Consider the following 20,708-nt stretch of genomic DNA (forward strand, 5'->3'; position numbering starts at 1 on the left):
AAGCCCCAGGACACTGCAAAAGCTTCTCAAAGAGTCCTGTAATCATTCAACAAAATTTGTTCTGTCCATCCACACAGGACACACCAGGTGATGAAGAATGTTTATTATCCATATCTCAATATGCATACCTAAATGCATCCAATAAAGTGTGCCCAACAGTATGGATATCTGGGACAGACAGTACAAATGGACAATGAGCTGTGCTCAGAGTTGATAAGGCCTTGAGTGCAGGCTGAAGGGTGTTGGAGAAATTATAAAACACTTTTATCAATTCTAAGTTTCTAATAAGAGCAAAGTCTCATCTTTTCAATATATTTTTCCTGGTGCTTCTTTATGCCAATAAGATTTTGAAAACCACTGCTTCTGAAGAACTAAAGGAAGGCCATAAAAAGGTATATGGTGGGTATGTGCAGGCTGCAACACATTACTAACAAGAAATTCCAAAGAATAGGAATGAAAGAGTGAAGTATGATAGAAAGAGAAGATGGATTGGTCACATGGCAAGAATGAAGTATAATGGGGGCTTAATTATCACAGAGTTCCACTGGTACTCTCAAGATGTTGAGGAAAGTCTTCAGCATGGGTAGACCAACTATAGGAGATTTTTAGGAGGCCATGCATAAGAACTTCACTGACTGGATAGAATAGATGGGTAGTATTTTGTAAGATAAAGAAACATTTGAATTGATAAGATTACTATATACCTATACATCTCTAAAAAACATCTAGGGGGTGGCTAGGTGGCATAGTGGATAAAGCACCGCCCTTGGAGTCAGGAGTACCTGGGTTCAAATCCGGTCTCAGACACTTAGTAATTACCTAGCTGTGTGGCCTTGGGCAAATCACTTAACTCCATTAGCCTTGCAAAAACCTAAAACAAAAAACAAAAAACAAAAAAAAAATCTAGAACTCATTTTCAATATCAATAACTTCAAAAATGGCCTTTTAGAAAATGACAAATGTTGAAAGGGATTTAGATAAAAAACACTAATGCACTACTGGTAGAGTTCAGAATTGATATAATCATTCTGAACTTAGAATTATACTCCTAAAGTCATTAAACTGAATTCAAACTTTGACCCACTGATTCCACTACTGGGCATTTATCCCAAAGAGATCAAAGAAAGAAGGACCTGTATGTATAAAAAATTTGTAATAATTTTATTCATAGTAGCCCCAAAATAAAAACTAAAGGGGTACACATTGTTAAACAAATTATGAATATGATGAAATATTATCATGCCATAAAAAATTATAAAATGGATAGTTTTAGATATAACTGGGAGGACTATGTGAACTGTTGCAGAAGAGTGAAGTGAACAGAATCAGGAGAACAATTTATACAATTATAACAACACTAAAAAGACAAATAATCCTGAATGACTTAAGTACTCTGATCAACAACAATTCCAAAAAAATCTAATGATGAAATACCTCCTGAGAGAAAGTGATGGGCTCAGAAAAAAAATATGCATTATTGGACAAGGCCAATGAAGGAATCTTCTTTGCCTGACTGTGCATATTTGTTGTGAATGTTTTGTTTTTTCTTTTTCTTTTTCTTAGTTTAGTTGAAAGGGAGGGATAATAGGTAGAAGAGAATAAATCTTGTTAATTAATAAAATAAATGTTAAAATGACCTTTTATAGATTTATAGGATACTTTAAGATCTTAAAAATCTTTGAAGTTTTTCCAGGGTTCTGGAGGCTTTGAAGGGCTCCATCATTGATGTGTAGTGAAGTAAATGTTTTGAACCAAGATATCTTGGTAGACTCAGAAGCTTCTGAAAATTTACTAGGCAACTATTATTGAAATCAGAAAAGGAGGAATACAGGGGAAATGATGCCAGAAAAACAAATATGGAAGGAATAATAAAGTGGTAAGATGGATGATGATGAAAGGGAGGATGAGGACAGCTGATTCTCTTTGGCCCTTTGTGATTTTAAAAATGATTTGCAGGCACTATCTTTGATCCTCCCAGGAATCCTAGGAGGTAGTTAGGACAAGTATTATTAACTCTATTTTATAAACAAGTACATTGAGTATCAAGAAACAAAAGTAACTTGCCTAAAGAACAATGGATTAGTAGTCTCCTGACTTGGGTTTGTATCTCAGTGGTTTTATTCCCCACTAAATAGGTGGGTGACCTTAGACTAATCACTTCTTTGGGCCTCAGTCTCCTGATTTTCAAAATGAATGGGGCTGTCTAATGAATCCCTCAAGCCCTCTTCTAACATTCCTGAGGTCTTTTAAATCAAAATGTTCTTACCATTATTTCATAAGTGTGATCACTTTGATGCTTCTTATACTCAAATCCTCTGGTGAAGCACTGTAAAACAGAAAACAGGTGACTCAGAAGCTTTTCCAAATGCTTCTTTACCAGTTAAAGATTTTTTTTTTCATATTTGAGTTCTTAAGATAGAATGTGGGTAAGGGACCTGAAGTTCCCTGAATATAGGGAACTTCCATGAAAGGAACTGCTCTCTACCATTGCAGGCAGGTACCTTCTCTGCATTTGAGGATCTTCATAGGACACTAGAGTTTAAAATGAGTGACACATACCCAGGTATGTGTTAGAAAAAAGACTAATTCAAAACCTTCTAGCTTCAAGGTCAGCTCTCTATTCATTATGCCACACTGCTTCCCAGTTATTAAATGTATTCCAATGATTTTGTTTGAAGTAGATACTGGCTACCAAAGTTATTGACTAAGCAGTGCCCAATAGAAAGACAAAACCAAAGGCCTTAATGTTGGACTTGTGTACATTTCTACATATTGGCTGTCTGGACTAACCCAGTTATGTACTGTAGTGTCTGCTATCCATCAAATTAAGAAAAAAAAACCCTATCTTGGGTTAAATCAATGCCAGCAATTCTTTCCTCTGGGGTGTATTTGCTATCTTAGTGCTTTAACTTTCCTAAGCAAAGCAATGTGAAGAGTGCCAAGGCAAAGAAAGAATCTCTATGGAACAAAATAATCATGGTAGAGCTTTTGGGTGCAACAAAAACAGAGTTAGGAAATTTCTTTCCTTCTACCAACACCACAGAACTTTCTCTATGAGTTAAAACCTTAGAGATTAGCCAAGAGCAGAGAGGTTATCTGGGTTCACACAGTCAGTAGGTGTCATTGGTAGGACCTGAACTTGGATCTTTATGTATTCAAGTTCAGTTCTCAATCCATGCATCATACACAGCCTTTGATAAAGGGGGAAAAAAGCCAGAAACAATGATAGGAGAGTAGTTGGATAAACTGTAGTACATGAATACAATGGAATACTAGAACCTACCACTGGAAGGAATTCAGAGAACCTGGAAAAATTAATGGAATGCAGAGCAAAGCAAACATAGACAAAATAACAATAACTAAGAAAAAAGTTAACAATATACACTATAATAAAGATTTAAGTGAAAAAACACTTTAAAAAAGCCAAATCCTATATACACTGTAATGACTAATACTGGTCCTAGAAAAGAAATGAGGAAATGCACTATTGCTCTTACTCTGGAGGAATGGGGTCTATGGGGAAGAATGTTGCATATCCCATTGGATATGGTCATTACTTAGATTGGTTTTGTTTAGTTTTTTTTAATATAAAAAAGGGATTCCTCAGATGAAGAAAAGAGCTAGAAGAGATCATGATTAAAAATATAAAGAGCATCAATACAACTTACTTTTTAAAAGAAATAAGTAAACATGGGGGGGGGGGGACAAGTATTAAGGTAAAAAAGAGAACAACACCTACCATGTCTGCTCCCAAAATATGAGACCAGAACCCCAAGGAAGACCTGAGTTCAAATCTGGCCTCAGTCACTTTCTAGCTTTGTGAACCTGGGCAAATGACTTAACTTCTGCTTGCCTCTGTTTCTTCATCTGTAAATGGGAACAATAATAGCACTTACCTCCCAGGGTTGTTGTGAGGATTGAATGAGATAATAATTGTAAAGCACAGTGCTACAAAGTAAGTACTACATAAAGGTCAGTTATCATTATCATCACCTCAATTAGGGACAACGACAAGCTGGTTAGAAGAGAAAGGATAGTGATCCTTGGCTGAAGAAAACTAAGGATGTTTAGTTGAGAGATAAGAGAATTTTATAGGGGTTATGATTTCTGTCTTCAAACAGCTTGAATGTAGCAGGAAATTTAGACTTGCTTCTTGATACCAGATGGCAGAACTAGCTGGCACAGAGGATAGAATTCCAGGTCTGGAGGCCTGAAGACTCATCTTTGTGAGTTCAAATCTGGACTCAGAAACTTCTTAGCTATGTGACTCTGGGGAAGTCACTTAAATGGCAAACCACCCCAGTATCTTTGCCAAGAAAACCCCAAAGCAGGCCATGAAGAATTGGACACAACTAAGATGACTGAACAACAACTTCAGGGAAAGTAGGTTTCAATTCAAGACAGGAAGGATTGCCTGAAAGCTAGAGCTGTCCAATAATGAGATACATTGTCTCAGGAAATGGGATTATTTCCTCACTAAAGGTGTTTCAAGAAAGGGCTGTCTCACCCCTGTGAGGGATGTTTTAGAAGAGATTCCTGAACTGGTTGAGACACGGGACTAATTGACTTTTTTTTTTGATGGACATACAGATTTTATTTATTTTGAGTTTTACAATTTTCCACCTAATCTTGCTTCCCTCCCCCCACTCCCCACAGAAGGCAGTCTTTACATTGTTTCCATGGTATATACATTGATCTAAGTTGAATGTGATGAGAGAGAAATCATATCCTTAAGGAAGAAAAATAAAATATAAGAGATAGCAAGATTATATAATAAGATGTCAGTGTTTTGGGTTTTTTTTCTCCTAAATTAAAGGTAATAGTCTTTGGTCTTTGTTCAAACTCCACAATTCTTTGTCTGGATACAAATGGTATTCTCCATCTCAGATAGCCTCAAATTGTCCCTGATTGTTGCACTGATGAAATGAGTTTGTCCATCAAGGTTGATCATCACCCCATGTTAGGGTGTACAGTGTTTTTCTGGTTCTGCTCATCTCACTCAACATCAGTTCATGCAAATTCCTCCAGGTTTCCCTGAATTCCTATCCCTCCTGGTTTCTAATAGAACAATAGTGTTCCATGACATACATATACCACAGTTTGCTAAGCCATTCCCCAAATGAAGGACATTTACTTGATTTTCAGTTCTTTGCCACCACAAACAGGGCTGCTATGGATATTTTTGTACAAATGATGTATTTTTTACCCTTTTTTCATCATCTCTTCAGGGTACAGACCCAGTAGTGGTATTGCTGGATCAAAGGGTATGCACATTTTTGTTGCCCTTTGGGTGTTCACAGGACTAATTGACTTTGACAGTCATCTTCATCAACACTAAAGTTCTATAGTTTTAGTATGCTGGACAGTATGAGTGGGAGAGATTAAATTAAAGATGTGTGTTCCATCTGAACAAGCAGCATTAATCTCTTTCTATCCTATGCCATTAGACTAGGCTAGGAAAAACAAATACTCAGAACATTGATCAATGAGATACCTAGTCATGATGGGTAGTGAACTATAAGTATGAAGTAATACAGACATTTTTAGATACAGACAATGTTGTTTGTTTTGCTTAATTGTCCTTGCTATAAAAGGAGGGCTCTTTTGGAGGAAGAGAGTGGTCATTAAGAAGTGACAATGATTTTTAAAAAAAAAGAAGAAAAGGATATCAATAAATTGTTTTAAAAGAAAAAAGAGAGAGATATAAAAAGAGATACAAATGTCTGGGCTAGTTGGTGAGTTACCTGCAAGCAGAGAAGGAATGGAGGAGGTCCACATTCAGCACATTTGATATAGGGCTCCATAAGATAGGAAGAGCAACCCCGGCAGGGAGGCTTATCAAAGGGATCATCTAGAAAAAAGGGAAAAAAAAAGCTCTTTTTGTCAATTTATTCTTATTTCTTGGTTTTTTATACTATCCTCTTTTCCAAATATATCTCACTGACTCCCCCTCTCAAAGAGAGTCATCTTTTATAATGGAAAAAAAAGGAGTTCAGCAAAACTAATCACCACATCAAGTGAATCTGACAATATATGGAACATTCCACATCCACAGACCCCCCCCAACCACTTCTGTAAAAAAGGAGAAAGGAATATTTTCTCCTGTCTTCTTCATGGCCAAGGCTAATTACATGGCATTCAGGGTTTTGTGGATTATCTGTCCATTCTATTTTTTCTATTGCATATATATTTATGGCTTTAATTATGGTGTAAATTATTCTCCTAGTTCAGCTTATTCACTTCAGTTTATATAATTCTTCCCATGGGAAGAAATGGAACTTTAATAGAACACTTTCAAGCCTTCCTAACAAATATCCCTAGTCCTTGGTAGAGTCTTTGAAAAATAAACATAAGAGACAAGAGAAACCCAGGAAGGTGAATATATAGTAGGTACTGGAAGGTGTTAAATTAAGTGCTTTTATTATACTGGGGGAGAAAAGAGTGTCCCTAAAGAATCTCATTGTAATCAGGGGTCACAAAAAGAATTAAGAAAGAGGAATGCAGGATTTTGCATTCTTCTGTTGTTTTTTAAAAGTGGGATGAAAAGGAAGAAAAAAAGAAATTTATCAAAATTCATTGGGGTGGCTAGGTGGTGCAAGGGGGTGGCTAGGTGACACAGTGGATAGAGCACTGGTCCTGGAGTCAGGAGGACCTGAGTTCAAATCCATCCTCAGACACATAATAATTGCCTAGCTGTATGACCATGGCCACATCACTCAACTCCATAGCCTTGCAATTCCAATTAAAATAATTACAGAATGTACAAAATATCTGGCTATCTTCACACAGTATTTAAATGAATATAGCTACAAAATGTTATTTTAAAGAAATCAAGACAGGTAATTGGAGGATATTAATTACTCATAGTTGGGCTGTACCAATATAAGGAAAATGGTAGTACTACCAAAATTAATTTACAAATATATTGCCTTGCTAATCAAATTCCCAAAGAGTTACTTTACAGAATGAACCAAAATAATAACAGAATTCATCTAGAACAAATGTAAAGAATCTCAAAGGAAATAAAGGAAAAAGTGGGAAGAAGTGGTGCCTCATGATATCAGATAAAAAAACAATATTATAAAGCAGTAGCAAAACTAGTTGGTACTAGTTTTTTTAAAAAAGTCAATCAATGGAACAGACCTGGAAACATCTTTTATATTCCATTAAAACCAAGGACCTCAGCTCCTGGGTCAAAGACTATTCAACAGGGGCAGCTAGGTGGCACAGTAGATAGAGCACAGGTCCTGGAGTCAGGAGGAACTGAGTTCAAATCCAACCTCAGTCACTTAATCAGTTAGCTGTGTGACCTTGGGGCAAGTTACTTAATCACATTGTCTTGCAAAAATAAAAAAAAAGACTAATCAACAAAAATATTTGGAAAAACTGATATTTTTTAATAAATAATAATAAATAAAAATATTTCTGGTAGAAATTAGGTTTAGATCAACATCATATACTACAATGGATACATGACAGATTTAGATATAAAGATCAAATCATAAATAAGAGAAGGAAGGGAAATAAGTTTTGTAACTATAGATAGAAAATTTTTTATTAGGTTTTTGCAAGGCAAATGGAGTTAAGTGGCTTGCCCAAAGCCACACAGCTAGGTAATTATTAAGTGTCTGAGGCCAGATTTGAACCCCAGTATTCCTGACTCCAAGGTCGGTGCTTTATCCACTACGCCACCTAGCCGCCCCCATAGATAGAAATTTTAACTAAAAGAATGGATAGAAATGATAAAGAGCATTTTAAGTGACAATTTTGATTAAATAAATTTGAAAAAGTTTAAATCAGTGCCAGTAAGAATAAGAAATAAGAAAAGAAATAGTCTCGAACAAATGTCAATAAAGGTCTAATATTCAAATCATATATAGGAAATTGATATATAAAAAAATTCCCCCATAGATAAATTATAAACGATTATAATCTGGAAATATTTAAAAAGTCAACTATCAATAACTGCATAAAAATATTCCAAATCACTAAAAGAGAAATGTATATTAAAGATAACACTATGGTTCCATCTCAAACCACAAAAATGATGAAAAGGAAAAATAGCAATCTGCTGGAGGGTTGTGGGCACACTACAGGCACACTACAACATTGCTGGTCAAACTGTGAATTGATCTTACCATTCTAGGAGCAATTTACAACTATTTCCATAAAAGCAAACTCTGGATACCTTTTGACTCAGTGGTAACACTTTTAAGTATATACTCCAAAAAGATCAAAGACTTAAAAAGGTACAAAAATATTTATAGTAGCACTTTTTTTCTTTTTAGGTTTTTGCAAGGCAAATGGGGATAAGTGGCTTGCCCAAAGCCACACAGCTAGGTAATTATTAAGTGTCTGAGACTGGATTTGACCAGAGAAAAGGGGTACCAGTACTTGACCTTCAAGAAACTTAGGAAGATACATATGAACTGAAGCAGAAAGAACAATATATTATATACAATGATTACAGGTTTATAAAAAAACAATTCTAAAAGAATTAAAGACTGATCAATGTCATGAACGGTTGTGACTGAACAAGACTGTTGATGAAGTATTTGTCCCACTTTTTGTCAGAGATGGATTGCAGGTAAAGAAAAAGACATATTAAAACAAATGTGAATTTGTTTTAATTGACTTTTTTGAGTTGTTTGTTATAAGGAAGGGAAATTAGATAATGTAGATGATAAAAGTACTTGACCTAGAGTCCAGAAGACCTGAGTTCAAATCCAATCTCAGACACTTACTAGCTGGGCAGATTATGTAACCTCTGCCTCAGTATACTGAACTATAAAATGGGGATGTGATGAGAATCAACTGAGATCACATTTAGAAAGGCCCTGGCACATCACAGTTTCTTTTTTTTTTTAGGTTGTTTTTTTTTTGCAAGGCAAATGGGGTTAAGTGGCTTGCCCAAGGCCACACAGCTAGGTAATTATTAAGTGTCTGAGACCAGATTTGAACCCAGGTACTCCTGACTCCAAGGACGGTGCTCTATCCACTATGCCACCTAGCCGCCCCCACATCACAGTTTCTTAATAAATATTTGTTCCCTTCTCTTATTTTGGTAGGGAGATTTGAGGAAAGAGCTTGAAGAGAAATAAAATTAAAAAAAAGGAAAATCAATAAAATGTTAAAAAATAACAAACTACTTTGAGAAAACGAATACCAGCTAAAGATTAGAGTTCCAAACAAGTTTTAGTACTTAGTACACAAAGCTGTATATAATAGAGTAACAGGTATTAAATAGTTACTAGTTCCAGTTTTAAATACAATCTTTCTCTTTCCTCTTTGTTAATGGAAATGATATATGTCAAGTTCAATAAAAAAAGAAAATTTAGGGAAAAATGAATCTTTCTACAAATCTCTGTGGTCCTCATAGTTTTTTAGTGGTAGGGGAATAACTGAATTACATTCTTGTAACAAAACTTGTTTTAAGTTATTCCCCAAGTGATCCAATTATTTGCTATTACAAAAAGTGTCACTATAAACATCTTAAAATGGTATCTTTCTTTTTATCTTTTCCCTCTTAGAATAAATGCCAGCAGTGGATCTTTGGGAGAAAGGATATAGGAGACATTTTTGTAATTTGGGGGGGGGGGCAGGATTTGTAATTCCCAATTGTTTTACAGAATGGTCAGAACAATTAATAGCTCCACCACTTATGGTGATGTGTGTGGGGGTATTTCCAGAACCACTCTAACATAGAATTTCCTACCATTTCTCATCTTTGCCAATTTGCTGGGCATAAGATAGAAATCTCAAGAGTTATTTTGATTTTTCTTCCTCTTACTGTTAAGTGACATAGGTTGCAGTTTTCCTTTTAAGAACTGTTGTCGGTGGTGGCTAGATGGTGCAGTGGATAGAGCACTGGCCCTGGAGTCAGGAGTACCTCAGGAGTACCTGAGTTCAAATATGGCCTCAAACACTTAGTAACGACCTAGCTGTGTGGCCTTGGGAAAGCCACTTAACCCCATTGCCTTGCAAAAAAAAAAAAAAAAAAAACTGTTGTCAGTCTTATATAGTTGCACAGTTCCAAATATATCTTGAATATCATATTCTTATTATATAGAATGGAGATAATCAAAATAAATTTTTTTTCCAAAGAGCTTCCTTTCTTATTCTAATAGCATTGATTTGTTACTGAAAAAAGCTTTGCAATATCATGAAGCTAAAATTATCTTTTGTCATTTTATCTGTGTTAACAGTCTCTCTTCCTTACTGAGTTAATACTATCTCACCTAGTCATGAATGTGAAAGTTACCTGTTCTTGGTTCTTTCCTAATTCTGCTTTCATAGCATAACAAATATTCAGGTCATACTTACTATCTTCAAAAAAAAGTTGTTATATGTACTCTATCTTTTGTTCTATCTAATTTTTTTTCTTGGTTTGAATTTGATTCTTCTTTCACAGCATGATTATCACAGATCTATGTTTAGTATGGTTATACATGTACAACTTTTATTAAATTGCTTTTGGTTGGGGGAGGAGGGGTATAAGAGAGGGAGGGAGGGAGAAAAATGTAAAACTTAAAACCTTGCAAAAAAAATGATTGTTGAAAATTGCTATTGCAGGTAGTTGGAAAACTAAATAAATAAAATTTAAAAAAATATTCAGGTCACATAGTCACTCTTCATTTTATTGCTATAGGATGTGAATCTAAAACTAATTTTTCCTAAACTGCCTTTTAATTTCCCCAGAAGTTCTTATCCAATAGAGTTCTTTCTCAAGTAACCTATGTTGGCAAGTTTAATCAAATAATGAGTTATTAAGTTTGATTGGTTCTGATTCTTTCTTTTCAAGTCTGATCCACTGATCATTTTTTGTATTTTTTTTTTAATAACCAGTGGCAAACAATTTTAAAGCTTATTGCTTGACAGTGGAATTAGAGATTTGGGCACACCAGCCTACTCCATTTCACTTCTGAGATCCAAGACTTTTTGTTTTTGATTTATCTGGTTCTATAATGCAATCCCCATAGTCATTGTAAGCTGAAAAGAGAATGATAGCATCACTGAAAACCTGAGAATTTTATAGTAACAACCCAGCGATCCCATGTACACAAATTCACCAAAGGCAGGATGAGTTCACAGAAAGATGGTACTCTCCAAGGTCCTATTGAGCTTGATAATTCTATGATTCAAATACGACACAAAGTCAGTAAATTCTTTTTCCTACTGAACAATGTTTCATCTATTTATTTATTTATTTATTTATTTATTTATTCGTTTATTTATTTATTTTTTGCGGGGCAGATGGGGTTAAGTGGCTTGCCCAAGGCCACACAGCTAGGTAATTATTAAGTGTCTGAGACGGAATTTGAACCCAGGGCCGGTGCTTTATCCACTACGCCACCTAGCTGCCCTTCAATGTTTTATTTTACTTTAATTTTTTCCGAATATCTTATTTTCAACATTCATTTCTGCAAGATTTTGAATGCCACATTTTCTACTTCACTCCCTTCCCTTTCCCCTCCTCTTGACTGCAAGTAATCTGATATAGGTTATATATGTAGCATGGTATGAAAGAAGAATCAGAACAAAAGGGGAAAAAACATGAGAAAAAAATATAAAACAAATTTTAAAAAGTGAACATAATATGCTTTAGTATGCATTCAGACTCCATAGTCCTTTCTCTGGATGGATGGCATTTTCCAGCATGTCTTTTAGAATTGTCTTTGATCTTTGTACTGTTGAGAGGATCTGAGTCCATCACAATAGATCATCAAACAATGTTGCTATTAATGAGTACAATATTCTCCTGGTTCTTCTCACTTTGGGAGTCAGTCATTTTAAAAATAATTGCGTCACTTTTTCCTACTGATGCAGGTTCTGCCCTCAAGAAGCTTCTAGTCACAAGCCTGACAGAAGCAGGCTGAAGAAACTGATAGGGGAAGGTACTCTATAGGGTATTTTTGTGTGATTATTTTTCCTCAAAAGAAGGGAGGGTACAATTTAGGAGGAAAAGGAATTTCCACAAAGGACTGATGTAAAAACAACACATCAATAAAATTTGTTTTTTTCTTAAGTGTATTTTTAAATGTGTCTTTGGGGATTTGTGCCTACATACACACATATGTGTGTGCATAGGTATGTGCTGTGTGCAGGTACAAGTGTGCTCATGAATGTACACACCTACACATATTTATATCATGTCATGAGAGTGCACATATACATATATATGTATACATACAAGAGTGCACAGATACACATATAGATATAGCTGTACATATACTAGAATTGGCTGTAAATACAGTAACACTGGCTCTCATGGCCTTTGATAGTCCCAGAAATGAACCTTTTTTAAAAGCTAAACCAATTATATGAATGGAAGAACAGGTAGTATTGCAGTACTGCAATATAAGTAGTGATAAAGATGAAGAATTTAAAGAAATCTGGTCACCTTGTACGAACTGATAAGGATGGAAGCAAGCAGCATCAGAACAACTGATGTGTTGACCACATCACTGAGGGGCTTCAGAACTCTGTCAACAGTGTATCCAAAAGTAATTTAAAATGATGCAAAAAGAAGTGACCAAACTGTCTATCCTTGCTGCAGTGAAAGAAGCCTCCCTTCCCTCAGCAGTCATGGTAACCTTTGGGTGCCAATGTGCTGATTTGTCACTTAATAATAATACAATATTCATTTGGGGGGAAAGGAAGTGCCAGAGGAGAAGGGAGTTACTGGAAAATGACAGCAATGTGAAAATGAATTACAAATTTTTTAAAAAATGAAGGAAACCCATTCCTCACTTTCATATTCAGAAATCCTAGTAATATGACTGAAAGTTAAGACAACTGAAGATCTAAAAATTTCTGAGGCACAGAGCTACCCCTAAATTTAGTTTCTTTGTAGTTTGAGTTACCTTAGCAAGATTGTTTTTTGTGATGGAAGATAAACATTTGAGAATACATAAACTCTGAAGGGAAATAAAAGGAAATCAATCTCTAGCACCTGGAGAAAAGTTTTGTGGTTTTTTTTTTTAATATATTATAATAGCATTTATCACTTGAAGCCCAGAAAACACTGCTTACCAGCCAACTACACACCCTGGCCTTGGTGATTATTATTCTTTTATTTTACTTTATTTTATTTTTTGCAGGACAATGGGGTTAAGTGACTTGCCCAAGGCCACACAGCTAGGTAATTATTAAGTTTCTGAGGCAGATTTGAACTCAGGTACTCCTGACTCCAGGGCCGGTGCTCTATCCACTGCGCCACCTAGCCACCCCGATTATTATTCTTTATAGTTTTTCTAAATGGAGATCTAGAAAAAAATGATTGAGAAAGAAATGTGCCCTTACTGACATGCCCTGAATTCCATGGATCAGAACATATTGTTATGGAATCAGAGAAGGGATGTTAGAGCTTATCCAGCCCAAATGTTATTCAATCAACTTTCTACTGACTGTAGGGATTCCTACTCACATCATCCTAACTGGTAATCTGGTCCATTAGAATCTGGTCTGATAGAACTCACTACCTAAAGTGACAATATTGTATTCAATTTCTCCTCATTTTAAATTTGATTTAAGGATGTATGATGCATTAAATATTTAATGCTACATTGCAGAGGTCAACTTTTTCCTAGGAAAAAGCTGGTTTTTTACTAAAATGAAAATAATTTTGTTCCTTGTTCCCTTATACCTTTCCTATATATGGCTGCTTAACTTTCCTAAGTCAGGTTCTAGAATTATAGGATCACAATTATAAAGCTGGAAGGTCATCTAGCCCCTCATTTTACAGATAAGAAAATTGAGGCTCAGGAGGTAAAGCAACGTGCTTAAAGTCATATGGATGAGTGAGTTGCAATCAGAATCTGAACCCAAGACCTAGTGCTTTTCCCATGAATTTTCAATGTTGAAGTCATTTAAGAAAGTAGACTATCCCTCGGGAGACAGACAAAATAGTAAAGAAGCTGAATAGGAATTTTCATGAAAAAATGCTGCCAGGGAATAAAAATGATCATCCATAAAGTCTTTTTCCAAAACTAGGGGAATCCCACAAATTCAGTAACAGAACTTTAAGTTTCAAATTCCATGAATATTTTATTTTATTTTTTTGTTCTTGCAAAGCAATGGGGTTTAAGTGACTTGTCCAAGGTCACAGAGCTAGGCAATTATTAAGGCCAAATTTGAACTCAGGCCTTCCTGACTCCAGGGCCAGTGCTGACCCCCATGAATATTTTATTGTAAAACTAGAGGGAAGGAGGGATAGGGAAATAGAAATCTTCTGAATGCAGGGGGCTACATGAATTTAACCTAAGAAGATAATTTCTTACATATTTCTTTATCCAACAAATATTTATTACTAATAATGCTCGATTCTTTAACTAAAGTCCGACTTCAATGCTCCATTGCAGTACAACTATGACACTAGATTCTTAAAGGCTAATAGAGTGCCACTTCTGAAAGGCCTCTCCAAGTTTACATAGTGACTATGAGGCAATACAGTTTATCAATCAATCAATCAATAAAAACCTTTGAGAACTGTACTTCTATCAGGACAGATAAAAGGAGTTTATTTTGACAAAGTGGTTGTAGATACAAGACAGGGTTAAAACAATAAAGACATAAAAAGAAGGACTACTCTAGGACAAGGCTAGGCATTAATGGATAAATAACACCAGGTGAAAAGGAAAAAAGACCCATTATATTAGAGGGAAAGAAGTGAGCTTGTGAACACTGAGTAAATACTACTCTCCACTGTTTTGACCCAGAAACGGATTAGCATACATTCTCAATTGGGATTAAAAATCTATCCTACCCTACAGGGAATAGGAGATAAAAGGCAATGAAAGAGAAAGAAGGGAATGATTAAAGGGAAGGCAAAGGTAAAAGTAAAAGTGAAGTTAAAGTTAAAATTTAAAAGAAAATTTAAAGGGGAAAGGTAGCAACACATTAATGAGGAAGAATAACAGGAAAGAAAAAAGAAAAGTATAAACAGAGAAAGATAGAATGGAGGGAAATACAGAATTAGTCATCTTTATTTTATTATTATTATTTTTTTAGGTTTTTGCAGGGCAAATGGAGCTAAGTGGCTTGCCCAAGGCCACACAGCTAGGTAATATTAAGTGTCTGAGGCTGGATTTGAGTCAGGTACTCCTGACTCCTGGGCCAGTGCTCTATCCACTGCGCCACCTAGCTGCCTTAATCTTACCTTTAAATGTGAATCAGATGAACTCTTCCAAGAATCAGAAGCAGAAAATAGAATGGATTAAAAAACAATATGTCGTTTACAAGAAACACATTTGAAGCACAGAGATACACACAGGATAAAGATAAAAGGCTGGAGCAAAATAGATTTTAACATATTATAAAATCAAGGGTAGCAATCCTCATTTCAGGCAAAACAAAAGCAAAAAGCAGATCTCATTAAAAGGGATAAGGAAGGGAACTACATGTTCTTAAAAGGCACCAAGAGATATAGCATCCAAATTCTTAGAGGAGAATTTGAGCAAATTATAAGGAGATACAGATAACAAAACTATAATAGTGGGGGACCTCAACCTCCCTTTCTCAGAATTAGATAAATCTAACCACAAAATAAACAAGAAGAAAGTTAAGAAGGTGAATAAAATCTTAGAAAACCTAGATATGACAACCCTCTGGAGAAAACTGAATGAGGATAGATAGGAATATACCTTTTTCTCTGCACTGCATGGCACCTAGACCAAAACTGATCATGTTCTAAGGCATAAAAAATTTACAATCAAATGCAGAAAGACAGAAATAATAAATGCTCGCTTTTCAGATAATGATACAATAAAAATTACATGTAATAAAGGGCCATATAAAGAAAAACCAAAAATTAATTGAAAACTAAATAACCTAATTTTAAAAGTGTGATTGACACTGATGGAATGAGCGAGTCCTTCAAGGTTGAACATCACTCCCATGTTGCTGTTAGGATATAGTGTTTTTCTGGTTCTGCTCATCTCACTCAGCATCAGTTCACGAAAATCCCTCCAGGGTTCCCTGAAATCCCGTCCCTCCTGGTTTGTAATAGAACAAAAGTGTTCCATGACATACATATACTACAGTTTGCTAAGCCATTCCCCAATTGAAGGACATTTACTTGATTTCCAATTCTTTACCACCACAAACAGGGCTGCTATGAATATTTTTGTACAAGTGATGTTTTTACCCTTTTTCATCATCTCTTCAAGGTATAGACCCAGTAGTGGTATTGCTGGATCAAAGGGTATGCACATTTTTGTTAAAAGCAAATTCTTAGGGGCGGCTAGGTAGTGCAGTGGATAGAGCACTGGCCCTGGAGTCAGGAGTACCTGAGTTCAAATCCGGCCTCAGACACTTAATAAATTAACTAGCTGTGTGGCCTTAGACAAGCCACTTTAACCCCATTGCCTTGCATAAAAAAAAAAAAGCAAATTCTTAAAATAAATCTAAATCTTCCCTTATCTCTCTGCATTCTTCAAATTCATCTAAGAAAGCCTATTGCTTTTTTTTTTAAATCAAGGTTTAGCCTGGAAAGACTTATATGAAATGACACAAAGTAAAGTGAGAAGGACCAGGAGAACACTGTACATAGTAAAAGCAATACTGTATGATGATCAACTGTAAAAGACTTAACACTATTCTCAGCAAAAAAAAAACATGATCCAAGACAAGACAATCCCAAAAGACTCTTGATGAAAAATGCAATCCCAGTTCCAAAGAAAGAATTGATGGAGTCTGAATATTTTTTACTGTCTTCATTCAATGTGTGTTTTTTTTAGGTCCCTCTTCTTTCATAACATGACTAATAAGGAAATAATGTTTTGCATAAGTGCACATATATAACCAATATCAATAGGGCAGGGAGAGAGGGAAAGAATTTGGAACTCAAAATTTTTTTAAATGAATGCTTAAAATTGTCTTTCTATGTAATTGGAAAAGAATACTATATATGTGTATATATACATATATATTTTAAATCAAAGTTTAAGAAGATTTATTTTTTAAAAAAACCACTTAAGAACCTGAAATAGAAACAAAATACTGTATAATTCTAATAACCAAGGCTGGCTGGAGAAAAAAATTGAGAAAATACCCTTTACACCTTTGTTGTCAGAGGACTATGGATATGGAGTGGTATGTATATTGTCTGAATTGTGTTGGTTAGTTTTAATTGACTGACCTTTCCATTTTTTTTTTTTAAATCTTTGTTACAAGGGATGAATGGTTAGGTGGAGATTGGGGAAGAATGGCTTCAGAAATAAATGTGATGTAAAAACAAAAGACACCAATAAAAATGAAAAAAAAATTTGTTATTAAAAAGAAAAATAACAAGCTTTAGGATAATTTTTTTTCCTTTACAAATTTCAAAACAAGGTTATCTTACGTGTACTGGACAGTGAAGAGAAATGTATATAATTTTTAATCTGGTTTGATATGTTACAAATGATTTCAAAATCAGATGCACAAAAAGCCTTTACAGGTAGATCCACAAGATTTCCACTCCTGCTTTTATCTGCCTGCCCTAAATGCCCCTGAGAGTCACTTGAGGTCATACTTACTGCTGAAGGAGCCCAATCGGTCCATTCCCACCTAGTCAGAAGCCACAGGGTCCTCTGCGTGGGAAGTCCCTCTCAAAGCCTGATCTCAGCACTGGACCAGCAAAGTACTGGTGACCTGAGATTCCTAGAAACAGACAAAGTCAATGAAGGAGGAGCACAGTGAAGGGAAAAGGGAAGCATGAAGAAGTTGGAGGTGGGGGGGCAGATAGAATAAGCACAGGATTTAAGAATCTGGGTTCTAGTCCCAGATCAGTCAATGAATATTAGCAAGTCACTGAATTTATTCTGTGTGTACTTTTTTTGTTGTTTTTTAGGTTTTTGCAAGGCAAACAGGGTTAAGTGCTTGCCCAAGGCCACACAGCTAGGTAATTATTAAGTGTCTGAGACCGGATTTGAACCCAGGTACTCCTGACTCCAAGGCCGATGCTTTATCTACTACACCACCTAGCGGACCCCATTTTGTGTGTACTTTTATCTGTCACATTGTCTACCTTGATAGAATATAAATACTTGAGGATAGGAATTGTTCCTTTTTTGTATTCTGAACACCTAGCCAAGTAGTACCCAGCATGCAGAAGGTGTCTAATAAATGTTGAATCATGTTTGATTCTGTTGACTCCATTTCGGGTTTTCTTGGTAAAGACCCTTGGCAAAAACCCTGGTTTGCCATTCCTTTCCCCAGTTTGTTTTACAGAAGAGGAAACAGATCAGATTAAGTGACTCAACCAAGGTAGCAGATACCAAGGTTTTGAGGCCAGATTTGAACTCAAGAAGAGGAGTCCAATCTACTGCACCACTTAGTTTCTCTAGTAAATATAAACTGACTGATTTAATTGACATCTCTGCTTCAGTTTCAGAGCCTATCAAATGGGGGTAATTGTTTTCAATTACTCTTTGGTCAGTTCAGAGAAAAATGCATTCTGTAAAATTACCCCAATTCTCCTACACTAACAATGGGATCATTGTTTCAACCCAGATTAGCTCAGGCTAAATGTAAATAGCCTTGATTTCAAGGAGCAGTGTCTCTTCAATGGTAAATAGGAGGAAGGTAAGTGCACAAATTGATTGACTGACTTATTATCACCAAGCCCAACAAACAGATGGAGGGAGGGAGCAGCACTGAGATTCAAATTCAAATCTTATATCAAATTTAGTACTTTTCCCACCAATGTCCGTAGGGTAAAATTAAACTTTAAAGGAGTCACTAGACAGTACATAAAAATTCCCGTGGACTTCTCAGCAACTTAGTAAACCACATGGTAACATTATCTATGATTTATTGTATTTTTATTTCATTTGTTAATTATTTCCCAGATACATTTTAATCTGGTTCATACAACTGAGATCATCCAGTAGCATGTTTGACACCTCTGCTCTATGTAGGGCTGTGGAAATGGAATTCAAGCAGGTCCTTGAGAAAGGTGAATAGAGCACTGGACTCAGGATTCCAGAACTGGGTACAAATACAAATCTAACCCAAGACCTATAATAACTGGGTAACGCTCAACCATTCACTTAACTTTCCTAATCCTCAGTTTTCTCATGTGTAACACTTACCCCAATATGCTATCTTGTTGTATGGAAATATGTAAAATTGAAAAGTACTTTGTGCCTTTGAACCTTAAAATCTGCATTTGTTGGTACTGAATTGTATCCAACTCTGACCTCATTTGGAGTTTTCTTGACAGAGATACTGGAGTAGTTTACCATTTCCTTCTCTGGCTCATTTGATAGATGATTAAACTGAGGCATAAAGGATTAAGTGACTTGCCCCAAAAAATCAAATGAGTATTCTTGACTCCTAGGGCCAGCAATCTATTCACTTTACCACCTAGCCAGCCTTATAAATGCTTATTGAACGACTGTCTCATCCCTGAATACCTTCATGAATTACAGGCTCTAAATATATTCCCTGAAATGATAATAATTTATTATTAATTGTATATTTTGTATGTTTATATATAAATCTAATTAACAATATTAATTGTTCAATAATTTACATAGCACTTTGCTAAGCACATTATAACTTTTATCTACTTGGTCCTCAGAACAATCCTGGGGGGCAGGGGCTATTATTATACTTGTTTTACAGATGAAGAAACTGAGGCGGTCTGCAGTGAAGTGATTTGCCCAGGTTTCCACAGCTACTGAGTGTCTGAGGCCAGATTTGAACTCAGAAAAAATGAAATCTTCCCGATTCCAGACTCCAGCCGATCCACGGCTAATGGTTGCTTATTACTCCTAGGGTGGGAGCCAGTGGTACAGTGGATAGAGTGGACTTGGTAGGGAACCTGCTTCCAGCAAGTCATTGAATCTGTGCCTCAGTTTCTTCATTTGTAAAATGTTTTTTTCTTTCTTTTTTTTTTACAAGGCAAATGGGGTTAAGTGGCTCCCCCAAGGCCACACAGCTGGGTCATTGTCTGAGACCGGATTTGAACCCAGGTCCTCCTGACTCCTGGGCCGGTGCTCTAGACCTGAATTGGCCCTGGGTGTTAAACCACTGTATCCTCCGGATGGCAGGAGATGGTGCCGGCTTGGGGCAATCTGGGTTCCGCGGCGGCCCAGGGTCACGCTGCTACTTGGTCCACTCGGTCCTCCCAAGCCAGGGCCAGGGCTGCGCCCACCGCGCCACCTAGCGGCCCGCATCGGGTCCGGGAAGCACGTGCCGCGCCCATGGCACGGAGGGAAGGCCGCAGGGCAGGCGTGGCGCCGCGGCCCCGCTCCCCGGGAAGCCCCGCGCGCCGGCCCGCCTTTCCCGCGCCCCGCCCCGCCCCCTCCGCTCCACTCCCCCGGCGTGAGCACGCGTGCCTCCCGCGCACTCCGCTACGCCGGCCGAGGCTCCGCACCCCGCGCGCCCGCCCCCCTGCTCCCCGCCGCCTCGGGGCCCCCGCGCCCCGCGGCCTCGCGCCTCACCTCGCCGCGTCCCCCTCCTCCGGATGCAGGAAGACCGGCGCCGTTCCCGCGCACGTAAGCGAGGCGTGCGCGCGCACGCCTTTGGCCCTTCCCTCGCTGCTCCAGCGAGCATGCGCGCTTCCGCCGACTCTCGTCCAGCCTTCTCCCGGCGCGCGTGCGCCTCGGACCGCCGGCAGCCCGTCCACGTGCGGCTCGTGCTGAGCCCCCGCCCGCGCTCCTGGAGCAAGTACCGGCCTGGTCCTAAAGAGACAGGCCGGCCCTCCCCGCCGGCCCCGCGCC

At 37.1% G+C, this 20,708-nt stretch overlaps 1 protein-coding gene across 6 annotated transcripts in view; it reads right to left on the minus strand.

Annotated features, from left to right (window-relative positions):
- Positions 1-20,480, minus strand: part of TADA2A (transcriptional adaptor 2A) — a 60,338-nt gene extending 39,858 nt beyond the window's left edge. For 2 of the 6 annotated variants that reach the window (XM_074223492.1, XM_074223493.1), the window contains exons 1-4: positions 20,430-20,480; positions 17,517-17,640; positions 5,745-5,851; positions 2,267-2,326 (exon numbers count right to left, since the gene is read on the minus strand). In XM_074223492.1, the coding sequence (XP_074079593.1) occupies positions 2,267-2,326; positions 5,745-5,851; positions 17,517-17,541 (192 nt within the window). In that variant the 5' untranslated portion in view covers positions 17,542-17,640; positions 20,430-20,480. Of the gene's footprint in view, positions 1-819; positions 872-2,266; positions 2,333-3,739; positions 3,868-5,744; positions 5,852-17,516; positions 17,641-20,429 lie in introns of those variants that run through there. The other 4 variants (XM_074223496.1, XM_074223497.1, XM_074223494.1 and 1 more) reach the window with 3 other exon arrangements.
- Between the last annotated feature and the right edge of the window lie 228 nt (positions 20,481-20,708).

Source organism: Macrotis lagotis, chromosome 2 (assembly GCF_037893015.1).
Source record: "Macrotis lagotis isolate mMagLag1 chromosome 2, bilby.v1.9.chrom.fasta, whole genome shotgun sequence".
Taxonomy (NCBI): domain Eukaryota; kingdom Metazoa; phylum Chordata; class Mammalia; order Peramelemorphia; family Peramelidae; genus Macrotis; species Macrotis lagotis.